Genomic DNA, 13,945 nt, shown 5'->3' with positions numbered 1-13,945 from the left:
ATATCCTGCCTCAGGCTTATGAAAATACAAACAAATAGAGAGGGGTTTCTGTTTTGATTTAAAAAAAAAATTTTTTTTAACAAAATACAACACATTCCCCTTGTTGACCTAAAGGAAAGTGAGGCTGAACATATGAGCATGGACTTTATTGAGCCAGTGTGTCACCTGCAGCTGGGAAACACATAGGTCAGGTCGCCCTGAGAAATGTGCTCTGGAAGGGGCTAGCAGACCCCTCAGCATTTTATAATCACGCAAAGGGGAGAACCAAGAAAAGGGGAAGAGAGGGAACAACGCCTTAATCAGTACATCAGTTTTTTTTATTGGTTATACGGCATCATATAGGCTAATGAGTGGTTCTCAGATGCATCCTAGGTATAGATGTATAAGAGTCACAAGATACATTTTCAGCATCCTGAGTTAATACAACTTCTTTAGGCATCGGAAAGTCTGATGGCAGGTTAAAAGTAGTCTGGTGATAACAGTTCCAGAAAGTGTGGATGTGGCCTTCACTCCATTCCAGATTCTTCAAGACTATTAGGAATCTAGTTGACTTTAGTCAGAACAGATAATAGTTAGTGAAGCTTTTACTTCTGATGGGTAAATTCCCACTGGGGAAAAAGCAGGACCCAAAATCTCAAAAGTTCCATGCTCTTTTGGAGCCTACATTCTAATAGAGAGAGACTATAGATAGTGATTTGTGTTCCAGTGGGAAAAACTAGCAAAGTTATAGGATAGAGGTGAGGGGTTAAATAGACCTGGTGGAGCAGATCAAGCCTAGCCAAATTCTTGTGTATGTTAAGTGCAAAGGGCCTAACGCTTTGGCACATTTGTGCTTTGGCACATTTGACCTGACTGAGGAAAGGCCAGGGGGCCTAGGCCTTTGTCTGATTTGAAGTTTCCATATGCAGACAGATCTCATTAGGAACCACAGGACTGGACTGGCAGAAATGGCATACCTGGATGTGTGAAGACAGCTGAGGTTGATGTCAGTAGGATCATTAGCAACATGACCTCCTCAAGTTGAAAACTAGCTTATGTCCAAATCCACCAGTTTTGAAAAGGAATTGGGCATTACAGTTTTAACAGATTTTTTTCCCCTTCAGGATTATTCTATTGAATGCTGGCTCTTTAGAAAACAGGAGGTGAGAAGCCTGACTCTGAAAGAAATTACCATGTGATTATACAACTTGATGTCTTAATTTTGCTCTGATATATGCTGTTAAACATTCTGTTGTATGCCTTAAAAATGGGTGATTTTTGTTTTGTTTTTTGTCCTAGACCAAAGAATCACAAGGTGGCGACCTTGAACAAAATGAAGCCTCAAGAAAGAATAAGAAAAAGAAAGAAAAGTCTAAATCAAAATATGAAATCTTGACAGTTCAGGAGCCACCAAGGATTGAAGTATATTTATATTACTTACCTTGTGTGATATAAATGGGTCTTTCTTAATAAAAACATGGGTTCATACTGGTATCTTAAGTGAAAATTTCCAACATTTTCTTTAATAATCATTTTCCTAGTGCTAAAGAAAATAGTAGTCACCCATTTTCTTCACCTCTTCATTTTGGCTTCCCAGCTCTCTCACAAAGCACTCAGTAAAACATTCGAATGAATGAATGGTCTAGAGACAAAACTACTTGTATTGGATTTTAATAGTTTGTGTGCCGTGTCACTAATATTTTCTCTCAGTATCTTCTATACCTGTATTTTTCCTTGCTTTTGAATGCTGGCTTTTGCAGGGCCTCCTTTTCTATCCAGAAATTGTTTTATAAAGTACTTCTCTATGGAGAGAAATTTAGAATAGAATAGATCCCTTGTGGGCCTTGGTCAGGAGAATTTTGTGAACTTCCAAAAGTACTCTTCAATTGTCCCATGATCCTCCAAGAGTGTTCATGTACAGTCAGCCTGGGTTTTGGCTCTCTTTCTGATGGGCCTGGTTGTTTTCTGCTGCTTGTGCAAGCAGAAGGGTCTCTCAGGGGTGCTGCCCTGATGTCCGGCTTAGGGTCAATTTCAGGGCAGTCCTACAAACCTCGGGGGAGGGGTGGTCCCAAGGCTCTTGGAACATCCATTTGAGAATAGCTGGTTTACGTGTTTGAGGACGTACTATCATGGCAGAGCATTATGGTTTGGGCCAATGAGTAATTTATATTTCTGCCTTATAATTTCCCACATAACCTACCAAGGCACCTAAAATATTGACAAAAAGACATGATATTTTAAAATGATTTATAATTTGTAGCCGACCCCGTGGCGCACTCGGGAGAGTGCAGCGCTGGGAGCGCAGCAGTGCTCCCACCGCGGGTTCAGATCCTATATAAGGATGGCCGGTGCGCTCACTGGCTGAGCGCGGTAAGGCCGGTCACAAAAAGACAAAAAACAAACAAACAAATAAAATGATTTATAATTTGTATTTTAGCAGGCCTATTGCCTTTGTCTCTATTTGCTAGCCTGGGTTCAACACAAATTACAGAACACTTAAATCCACTGAACTAGATTTGATGGTTTCTTCAATGAAAAACATAGTCTTTTGAAAAACAGGTGCTTAAATACTCTCCTGCCAAGGTGGTTCAGGGTCAGTTCTGTAGACACCTCAGGTGTACCGTGATCCTTGGTAGCTCGCTCTCTCTCTCTCTCTCTCTCTCTCTCTCTCTATCTCTCGCTCTCTCTCGGATGGGGGTATTAGAACTCTGGTCTTTAAATTTCCCATAAGAGTAAAATAAAGCAGAAGCTCTTATATTAGAGTTTTGGGGCTGTTTTGTATCACCTTTGAGAACTTTTGTGGGACCTTAATGAAGAAACAAAATATAAGCAAGGAAAAGATTGCACTTGGCATATTTGCATTCTAGTGATTAATGAGGAGCTAAAGGGGTGTGTGGTTTACTTAGGATGCCGAGGAGTTTCCCAGTCTGGCAGTTGCATCTGAAAGAAGAGACAGAGTAGAGTCACCGAAATTTCAATCTAAACAGCAGCCGCAGGTAATTTTTAGATTGTAGACCATAATCGCTTTAGGCTTAACTTTTCTTGCTAAACTAAACCCTTGAGAAAAACTACTTTCTGACATCTTTCTATACCGAGACAGGTGGTTTTGTTTTGATTGATTGCTTCATTGGAGAATTGCATCTAGTGTGTTAAAAACAGAATTGCTCTTGAGCTAAAACATTTCATCACTTTTGTAATAAGACTATTGGTAGCTGCAGTTGTTAAGTCAGAAAGAGGGGAACCCAAACTGCTTTATGAAGGAAAAAAGTTGACTCAGTTCATTCAGGAAACAGAATTCCTTTGGGAGACAGTAAAGTCTGACCCCCCCCCCCCCAAAAAAAATTAAGAGGCACTAAAATTTCCTTCCCCATAGCAAAACAGAAGCCAAAGGGAGGTGATTCTGCTTCCCCTCCCACCCCATAGATTCAGGAGGGAACTTGTGATTCATAATTTATATGGGGAACCTGCATACTTTTGGCCATTTCTTCTCTAGCATGTTCGTTGTCATTTTGCCATTTAAAGGGGGAAATTATTTACATGTTTATGAAAACATTTAAAAATTCTGAACTCTTCTGCAAATTAACTTTTGATGAGCTTGTTGTAATGTGCCCATCTTCCATCCCCACAGCAGGTCTCCCTGCCTGCCTTTGCTGTGTGTGGTGCTCTCCCCTGATGTGAGCCCTCAGGCAGCAGGGTTTTTGTTGTCAGGGAAGAACACACTTGGCGGGAGAGCAGGAGTGGAGGTGCTAAAACAGATGGAACATCATGGGACTTTATATTACAACTTTTGTACAGTCTCAAAACCCAAATCACAGCTCTTTCAAAAATAACATTTTAGAGTATACCAACATACATTTAGTATTCATCTTTTTGGAGTGATTTGGACTTGTGTAAACTTAGTTATATCTGTATATTTTTGGTCGTATACTATGTATTTTACTATGTGTACTATATACTATACTGTATAATATATATTTTTGGCCATATACTATAATTGCATGGCAGTTTGTTGGTTTACTTAGGTAATTGCAGAGAGAATGGTGTTAATGAGACAATAATACTAACCAAGTAGCCTCACACACAAACTTAGTTTTGTAGCCACAAACTTTATACCAGCCTTGATGTCTTATCTATAGATGTACACTGTTAACTCAGAATGGAAATATAGAAAGAAATGTAGGTGATTTAATGTAAACAGTGTTCTGAAAGAAGGAAATAAACAGCTGCAGTAATATAGTCAGATAATATGGGATTGATTTTTTTTTTGATTACTTGAATTTTTTTTAACTTTAAGATTTTTATAGTGTCTAAATCTATTTAATTGTATCTTTATATTAATTTTTTGTAAAATGAAAAGCACAGTTTGTAAACTTTAGTATTATAAGTAAACTTACGGTTTTTGAAATTTTTAGGATAATTTTAAAATGAGTGGAAAGAAGAGCCAGACTCCAGTACAGTTGGATTTGGGGGGAATGCTGACAGCACTGGAAAAGAAGCAGCACTCCCAGCATGCAAAGCAGTTCTCCAAACCAGTGGTGTTTTCAGGTAAAGGAGTCTGCATCTCATGCAAGTGGTTGGAAGCCTTTTTTTAGATGAATTATTTTGTTAATATTTTCCCTTGTAAGCAAAAGCTATTTATGTATAATCAGAACTCTGTGGTGATGGACTAAGCATAGGCAGAGTCCAGTGAAGTTGTTTTTGAGAGTTCAGAAATAAACCCGTATATCTATGGCTAATTGATTTTTTGACAAGAGTGCCAGGTCCATTAAAAGAGCTAATGACAGAGACTCTTCAAAAATCATGCTAGACAACCGGATATCCACATGCTAAAGAATGAAGTTGGGCCTGTACCTTACATCATAGACAAAAATGAACTCAAAGAGGATCAGCTAAATATGAGCTAAAACTATAACATTCTTAGAAGGAAACAGGGACAAATCTTCATGACCTTGAGTTAGACAATGGACTTTTAAATAGATGTGGCTAACCAACTTGATTGATTCCCCTGGCAACCAAATCCCCATCCCTAGGCTGTCCAGGCCACCAGTCATCTCATTACCATGCAAAAAGACACCACCCGGGAGAGTCCAAGGGTTTTAGGAGCTCAGTGTTGGGCAATGGAGCAGAGACCAAATATGTATTTCGTATTATGTTGTGGTCTAGTATCCAGTCAGTATTTAAATTTCCTGGATTGTCTCATTGGTTTTGGTAATTTTATTTCTATCAGGATTCACAGTTTCACACATCGCATGTCTGAGTAATTCTTATATGCACCAAAGCTTGAAACTACTGCCCCCTTAGACAATTTGCCCTAAAAGTTGCCTCTCTCAGCTTGTCTTCTGCTTGGTAAAGGCCTGGAGTGCCATTATTGTTTATTAATGTTTTCACACCAGTCCAGGTGCTTTGGTGAACGTTGATCAGCTGTGGGTTAGCTGTGGGCAAAGGCAGCTTTTCTTCAGCAGTTAACTTTGGGCTTCACTCCACGAATTACAGTACAAATTGCCTTAGCCTGGATGTTTTTTTCAGAGCAAGTTTTCTGAGTAACCTGTATTATTACCCTTAGAGAAGTCTGGAAAAAGGTCCTGCCAAACTCTTGATTCTGAAGAATGTAGCTTCTGGGGGAGTCTTCAAGGAAGTGTCTTGTATGATATTCTTGTCATACTTCATAGAGGTGTTTGGTGTTGCGGAGTTGAAAATTGAGGAGGCATTACCACATTCAGTGACCGTAGCTCTGACACTATTAGTGTTGGATCATAATTAGCAGGAGTTAGAGGGCAGAGCCAGCAATATTTAAGGTCACCTCTGGAGCTAAGATTTTATCATAAGACTAGGAATAGAAAAGAGAGCTGATGCAGAGATTGGTATTCCACCATTCAAATGGTATTTTGTCCAGTTCCTATTCTTTTTTGCCCTGTTTTCTCCTGTATTGCAGTGTACTGACTTTGCAGAACCATTGTTAACAGCTGAGGTGCTTCATTCCTCTCAAGCAGCCCGGCAGTTCAGCTCACAGGGCTTGAGTCTCAAGAGGGAAATGGAGGTGCCCAGTGGTCCTGTGTTCGGCAGATGTGTCCATGAGATAACAAAGCCTGTAACAGTGTGAGATCGAATAATCTCATCTGGTACCTATTTATTCCATGTGTGAACTATTGACTGAGGGTTCTAGACCTCTCATTAAAGGTGAAAGTAGGAAATGGAAGGGAACTACCTTTCAGGGGATAGAAGGTGACTGTTTACTCCAAGGTTCAAGTTGGACCTTTTAGATAGAATCATGCGTGAAATAATCAGTTTAGCAAAGAGTGGAGCCCTCAGTCAGAACAGATTTTTAAAATAGTTTGAGGTGGTTAGATTGTGAAGCTGGGATTTGGATAGTACAGAATTGATGTTTTGGCCAGAGATCCCTGAAATGCCCAAATCCTAATGTGCCCATCACCTTCCCTTTGAGATCACAAATGGAATCTTCCTTACAAGGAGAAGTAAAAATTGGCAAAATGGAGTTCAACATTCTTCTTTATATTTAGCTGAGCCAGTGCCAAGTACCCCCATGCAGAACACAACCTAACTCAAAACTTTTCTAGAGGGTTTTGTCTATTCCTGATCCCAAGTTGGGTCTTCTCAACTGGATTGTCTGTTAATGAGGAGAAGGAGAAGTGTGCTTACCGGCTGTGGAGGGAAGGGCAGCCCAAGCTCCTTAGCACACAGAGTCCTTAAATCCCACGTGTATCTGTTGTCAACGGTGGACTGTCAATGCTTTCTTTTTTAATCCATTCTGATAGTCTGCCTTCTGAGCGGGCTGTTTTGTTCACTGACATTCAGTGTGATTGTTAATATGGTTGGATTTACATCTGCTGTTTTGCTATTTTTTCGGTTTTTCTCAAGTCATTTTTTCCTCTCTTCTTCCTTTACTGCCTTTTGTGTTAAATTTTTTTAAAGGTATCATTTTGATTTCTTTGATTTTTTAAATTTAGTTTTAAAAATTATTTTCTTAGTGATTGCTCTAGGGATTACAATACACATTTTAGTTTATATATTGGAGGAACTTTACTCCAATATATCTGTTTTCTCCCTCCCCCTTTGTGCTGTTGTCATATGTTATATCTAAATACGTTATAAACCAAAGAATACAGTGCTGTAATTAAGACTGTATGTAGTCATATCTTTTAGGGAAGTTGAAAGAAGAAATGAGGGAAAAAATTACATTTACCAGTTTTATATTTATGATTTTTGTTGTTCTTTACTCCTCTGGATTCAGTTGCCATCTGGTGTCCCTTCTGTTAGTATTTCTCCTGAAGGATTTCCTTTACTGTTACACACAAGCTCCGCTAGCAACAGATTCTCCCAGTTTTTGTTGATGTGGGAATGCCTTTATCTTGCATTCATTTTTGAAGGCTAGTTTTGCTAGATATAGAATTCTCAATGGACAGCTTTATTTTTCCAAGGCTTTGAATGTTATTCTGCTGCCCTGTGGCCTCTTTTTCCTAGTGAGGGATCAGATGTTACTCCTATTATTATTTTCCTTTATGTGATGACTTGTTTTTCTCTTGCTGTGTTCCCTATTTTCTCTTTGTTTTGACTTCCAGCAGTTTGACTATGATGTGTCTAGGTGTGGATCTGTGTTTATCCTACGTGGGGTTGCTTGTAGTTTTTGGCTTTGTAGATTAATGTTTTCATCAAATTTGGGAAGTTTAGGCCATTATTTAAAAAAAAAAACTTTTTATCCTTTTCTTTCTTCTCTCCTTCTCGGACTCCTATTATATCTATTTGGAATGCCTGATGTTGCCCCAAAGGTCTCTGAGGCTCTGTCCATTTTTTCAGTCTTTTTTCTATCTTTTCTTTAAATTGAACAATTTCTATTGATTTATCTTCAAGTCCACTGATTTTTCTACCTTCTTAAGTCTGCTGCTGAGTTTCTCTACTTTATAATTTCTGTTTAAGTCTTGTGTTCAATTCTATTCTAATAGTTGCCTTGAAGTATTAGTCTGCTGATGCCTACATCTGGGGCACTAAAAGACAGTTTCTGCATACTGCTTTTTTTCGTGAGTGTGGGTCACACTTTGTTTCTTTGAATGTGTCAACGTTTTGTGTTGGACACTGAATATTTTAGTTAACATGTTGTAGCAACTCTGGATTCTGATTTTTCCTTCCTAAGAGTAGTGATGATGTTTTTTTGTTTTGTTTTGTTTTGTTTTTAAGTAACTGGCCTGATCTAAATCTGAAGTCTCTCTTCCCCTCAATGTGTAGCTGCTGATGTCTCTGCTCAGTTATTTTTTCTTGTTTTTATTTTTCCCCTGCCATTCCAGGGTCACCTCTGTGTCTACACAGCAGAGATGGGTCAGGGGGTTTGTTCAAACCTCCGTTACCTGTTGATAGATGTGTGTGTGGGCCGGAGGCACATTCAACCCTCAGGCCATGTTCAAGTCCACCTGCTTCGCAGGCTCCATCATTGACTAGGAAGTGTGGGTGGCTTGAACTAGTTATCTCCTGTGCACTGTGCATACACCCTGCAGAAAGTGAGGAGAGCCTGCCCCTGTGGTGGAGTCTCCTCCTGGGACTCCTGTAAGTCCCTGGCTGGTCTGCTGGTCTGTCACTTGTTCATAGAAGATGGCAATCTCAAGCTGTCTGTGCTCCCTTGCGTTCCCTATTTGCTGAGATCACACTTCAGATGACCCCACACTCAATTCAGCAAAGCCCCTCTGGCAGTAACAGGGAAGCTGCTGGTTTTTCGTGGTCTTTCCACCTGGCTGGATGAGCCAGCAGAATAGGGAGAAAATGGGAGCAGCCTTGTGTAGGAATGCCTAGACTTACCTGAAGTCTGTTCTTACCTGGAGGTTAGTGATCTCAGGAGTGAGTGCTCCTCAGTTTGCTGTGAGCCTTTGGTCACCTTCCAGAGAGCTGACATGATTTTTTTGACAGTATTGTCTTATTTTATGGCTGCTTTTGGGATAGGGGATGGTTGACCTCCTCTCTTTGCTGTGGGAAGGGGACCCTCCTCAGGCCCACTGTTAGTGCTGTGTGAAGAGTCAGCTGGCAGCAGAGTGCAGGGTGAGGGCCTGTGTGGCTGTTTTGTAGGAGTCCAGGTGAGGTGCTGAATGTAGTGGTGATATTGGGGACCAGGGAAGTGAGCAGATGTGAGCAGGGGTGGTATGGGTTTTCAAGAAGAGCTGATAAGAAGGACCATACCAGGCACTTGTACATTTCAAACACCGAACGAGGCTCTAAAGGAGCGAGCAGCTGTGCTTAGCTCAGGCTAGAAGTGGCCTAGGAGGCAGGTACAGTTGTTTTGGACAATTCTATTTGTTGTCCAGGATTTGATGGGCATACCTGATTAATAGAACACCCATAATTTTAAAAAATATTCCAAAATTAAAGGAGAATGCATAAAGAACATTTGGAAAAATATTGATGGTCATTAAAGCTGGATCATGGGGGTTTGTTGTGTACCGTTCTTTTTCTTTCGTCAATGTTTGGAAATTTTCCTAACTAAAAAGTAGGGGGAAAGTATACGGAAATAAACTGTTTCCTTGAAACAGTTACTCAGGTGTGAAGTAGAGTAGAATAGGAGGAAAATTAGAAGTATTCAGTTGTATTCATTGACTATAGAGGGATTGCCCCCAGCTGCCCATGATGGGATTTTGGAAAACATGCTTATGTCTGGAAAACTGAAGAGAATCAACTAGAAATACTATTAGAACTTTTATAAGATAGCTAGATAGAAGATACACATACATAAACTAATAGCCAACTTCTGCAAAAGCAGTGCCATCTGAAAACAGTGGTGGAGCGGGGCTTCCTCATAATAGCAATAGTAGGTACAAACCACCGAGAAATACCCTGAGTCAGAAAATGAGGTCCACACGTCATTAGACCTTACTGAGAAACAGGAGATTTGATTACATGGATAGGAAGCTAGGTCTTCCCAAAATAATTGATACTTTTTTGGGATGTCATCCAAAAGATACTAAATTTCATTTAGAATCATTGCCAATGAGATGAATGTGTAAGAATTGAAGATGAGAAAGGTTGTGGAACCAGGCTAGAGGTGGCAAGGGGCGGACTCCTTCAGATGCCCTGAGATAGATCCAGGGCGAGCTGAGCAGGGCCACTGGGCAGTAACCATAGGTATTTGTCCCACTGTGTTTCAGTTGGAGCGGTGCCAGTCCTTTCCAAAGAAGCCACATCAGGGGAGAGGGGCCGCCGCTTCACTCAAGTGAAGACCCCGCACAACCCCTTGGACTCCAGTGCCCCCCTGACAAAGAAAGGGAAGCAGAGGGAGGTGCCCAAGGCCAAGAAGCCAACCTCTCTGAAGAAGGTGTGTGGAGTATTTGAATTGAACAGAGTACTGAAAGCTTAGTTTCACATATCTGTGTTTACTTCTTTCAGCTCTTAGGTTTTTAGGTTTATATTACTTGAACATGTTGTGTCAAGATGTGTTCATGACTCTCTAACCAGTGATCCCTCACCCTCCAGCATGACGCGTTAGGGTGTATGAAGCAGAGAATGCTTCAGCCACCTGAGGGAAACTTTTTTCTTCTTCTTTTGCGGTGACATGGACAGAAAACCATTTCCCTCCTTCACACGTTCCACCCTCATCCTGCCCTCACTGATCTGTCTGATGTTCAGAGTCAGCGGGTAGTGAACACCTCCGTGCAGGCCTCCTAGTAGGACAGCTGCACACGCTCCTCCAGTTGGCTGCTTGTCACTGCAGCCTTGTGAGGTGTATGCTTGGTGTTCGTTTGGATGCCTGTGGGTGAGTGACTGTTGAGCTGCAGGCTTGGCTTCAGAGGCCAGGTGTCTCTTGTGTGCCTGCTCTGTGTACCTGGGGAAATGTGCCACAGTACACTGGGAGGCTGGGGAGCATGTTGCCACAAACAGGTCCATTGCCAACAAGTAGAATGTGGGCAATTTATTTTGCAGAAGAGCTTATCATTTAAGTACAGATATTCAGGAGTTTTAATCATTTAAAGATTATTTTGAAAGAACGGCAAGAGAGAAAGCAGCAACGTCTTCAAGAAAATGCTGTTAGCCCTGCTTTTGCCAGTGACAGCGCACAAGATGGAGAGAGTGGTGGCGATAACCCAGCCCCCGAGCAGGCCCCTGAGCAGGCCTCAGGTACTGAGCTCTGTTTGTTTGCACCTTAAAGAATCCTTGACACGGGAGCACCCGTGAAAAGGATGAGCTGTGTGCCGAGGAGACTGTACGGGACTTTGCCGACTCCGCACACCTATGTGGTAGGAAGCAGGTCAGCACTGAGCTTCAGGGGAGTGCAGAAGTTTCCAGACTCCCCACTTTACTGTGAGAGGGGGCCCCCGTGGATGGGAGAGAGCTTCAGGTGCCTCTGGGTCTGGGGTCTGTGAGGGATGGAGGAGATGCGCACCCTCTGTCTGATCTGTGTGGTGCTGGATGGTCCTAACTTCAGGTGGGCGTGAGTGCTAACACCAGTAACTGCAAAGCTGCTCACCACCCTCGTGCCCAAGATGTGATGGCCAGATCCATACTGGCAGCATGCACCGTACCACACAAATGGCAGTTAGACCCCGTGTCCCCATCCAATTATCCCCGACCTCCCTCCCCATCCCCTTTTCCCCCACTCCACTTTGTATCCCTAAGTATCCTCTCTCCCTTTGCAAGTCCAACACACCACTGTGGTCTTTCCTTCCTTCCTTTCTCTTTTAGCTCCCAAATATGAGTGAGCACATGCAGTATTTATCCCTCTGTGCTTTGCTTATTTCACTCAACATAAGTTTCTCCAAGCTCATCCAAGTTGTTGGAGTTCAGCTCTTATTAAAGGATTATTTGAAAAAGGAATGGTCTCAAGCATTTAAGCACAAAAAACTTAGAACCCAAAATCTGGTTTTTAAAATTTCATGATATGAGTTTCTTCAGGTTAAAATTTACAAATTAAGAAATAAATCTGGCCACTGAACTGCATACTTAAATATGGTTAAAATGGTAAATTTTAGGGAGAAGGCATGCATCTCAGACAGACCAGGCAGCTATTCCCATCTGTTTTAGTTGTCCCCTATTAACTTCCCATCAGCATTCCCATCTGTTTTACTTGTCCCCTGTTAACTTCTCCGCAGATTGTGGATGTAACAGGTATGTGTGGAGGTAACAGGTATGTGTGGAGTATCTGGTTGCATCAGTGAGACTTCCCTGGGCTGGCACCATGGGGTGTTCCACACTGTAGGCCCCTCTGTGGATACCAGGCCCTGCACATATTGTGTGATGACTTTTTTCCTCCATGAAGGTCCAGGTGGGATGGACGGATCAGTCTTTTCCAGTCCTCTGGTTGAGGATAGGTCAGAAGAGCTGGTGGGCACAGACCTCCAGAGAGACACGGAGGCCTGCCAGCTTCCTCCCGACCATGCCAGCCTCCCCAAGATCCACAGCCGGAGATTCAGAGAGTGAGTGAGCCCCTGCCTGCCAGGGACTAGGGGGAGAGGAGGCCATTGGGTTCATTTAGGTATTGTTTCTCCCACCATTATCAGGCTTGGCCCCTGCATCTTAATCCTCAGGGGTGAAAGCAGTCAGGCATCTAGTTATACATATGATCAGGAATAGTTTAATCTTTGTATCTGTACCCGCTTCTTCTAAGGTCTCTGTCCTACTAATGATGGAAGAGGCGCCCCTTAGTGCAGGTCAGAGATTGGGGGAATGGGTGCGCATGACATTTGTGTCCCCTTTGTTTAATTCTTCTGCATAATTTCTTAGGGAGCAGGATACGTTTAACCTTGTTTGCTCACTCTGCCTTCTCCCCTGCCTACTTTTCTTTCAGGATAGTTGCTCCAGGTGTTTCTTTATGACAGAGAAACACATGGGGGAGTGGCCCAGACGGGGACCTGTGGCAAACCATGGTGCAGGGCAGGGCCCAGAGATTTTTGTCCCTTGTAGTTGGGAGAGGGGAAAGATGCCTCTATTTACCTTTCCTAAAACCTAATCAGTCAGGAATTTCCCAGTTTTGATCAGTATCACTGGTCAAAGTTTGATTTCTTGTCTGATGCTGTCCACATCTCTTCTCCCTGAGGTAGGATGGGAACAGTGCTGCAGTGTCTCAGCCCCTGGCAAAGCTCACGATGTCTTACATTTCTTTCAGTTACTGCAGCCAGATGCTTAGCAAAGAAGTGGACACTTGTGTTACAGACTTACTCAAAGAACTGGTCCGTTTCCAAGACCGAATGTACCAGAAAGATCCAGTCAAGGCTAAGGCCAAACGCCGACTTGTGTTGGGGCTGAGGGAAGTTCTCAAACACTTGAAGCTCAAAAAGTTGAAATGTGTCATCATTTCTCCCAACTGTGAGAAGATACAGTCAAAAGGTAATAGCACTGTATTATCCTGTGGCAGGTGGGCCCCTTGCAGTAGTTCCCGGTACACTGCCCTGTGGTTGGCAGAATAGACCACATCCCTGGGCAGACTGTGCTGCAGACCTTGGGAGCCTGTTTTTGTTTTTGTTTTTATTTTTTAATTGAGTAATTGTTTCCCAGGTGCATTGACCATTGAGTGGCTCCGTGCAAGGCAGGCAGGTCCTGCATTCTTGCACGATGGGTTTCCTGCTGGTCCACACAGGCCTCTGACAGCAGGAAAAGATGTGCCTCTGTCATGTAGGGTGCAGCTCTGGAGCTATGGGGGGGTCATCGGTCACTCACACCACAGAGGTGTTGTGCCTGGCAGCCAAGCAATACCTAAATATGGCTTTCGTGTGTACACTTAGTTGTTCAGTGTGTGATCAGCTGATCTCTTCACTCATTAGATATGTCTAAATACTTGGCCATTTTACTTAAGCTGGAAGGTGTATTTGGTTTTTCCAGCTGTGATATGCTGGGTGAGGTGACGGGGTGAATTTATGTCTGTGATGTCTCACATTTGCCCTTCTCTTATGCTTTCTTGGCTCCTGGAGGACGTGACTGTCCACATTGTGTCCTCCTGGAATTGAGCACTGGAAGAACTGCCAATTAGGAGCAGAATGCCATC

At 42.5% G+C, this 13,945-nt stretch overlaps 1 protein-coding gene across 4 annotated transcripts in view; it reads left to right on the top strand.

Annotated features, from left to right (window-relative positions):
* SECISBP2 (SECIS binding protein 2) overlaps positions 1 to 13,945 on the top strand; it is a 40,962-nt gene that overhangs the window by 17,776 nt on the left and 9,241 nt on the right. For 3 of the 4 annotated variants that reach the window (XM_063099225.1, XM_063099223.1, XM_063099226.1), the window contains 7 exons: positions 1,279 to 1,401; positions 2,886 to 2,975; positions 4,392 to 4,524; positions 10,119 to 10,285; positions 10,941 to 11,085; positions 12,224 to 12,380; positions 13,070 to 13,290. In XM_063099225.1, the coding sequence (XP_062955295.1) occupies positions 1,279 to 1,401; positions 2,886 to 2,975; positions 4,392 to 4,524; positions 10,119 to 10,285; positions 10,941 to 11,085; positions 12,224 to 12,380; positions 13,070 to 13,290 (1,036 nt within the window). The remainder of the gene's footprint in view (positions 1 to 1,278; positions 1,402 to 2,885; positions 2,976 to 4,391; positions 4,525 to 10,118; positions 10,286 to 10,940; positions 11,086 to 12,223; positions 12,381 to 13,069; positions 13,291 to 13,945) is intronic. The other variant, XM_063099224.1, reaches the window with a different exon arrangement.

Source organism: Cynocephalus volans, chromosome 6 (assembly GCF_027409185.1).
Source record: "Cynocephalus volans isolate mCynVol1 chromosome 6, mCynVol1.pri, whole genome shotgun sequence".
NCBI classification, from domain to species: Eukaryota; Metazoa; Chordata; class Mammalia; order Dermoptera; family Cynocephalidae; genus Cynocephalus; species Cynocephalus volans.
Note: the sequence above shows the minus strand (reverse complement) of the source record. Positions and strands in the feature narration are given on the sequence as shown.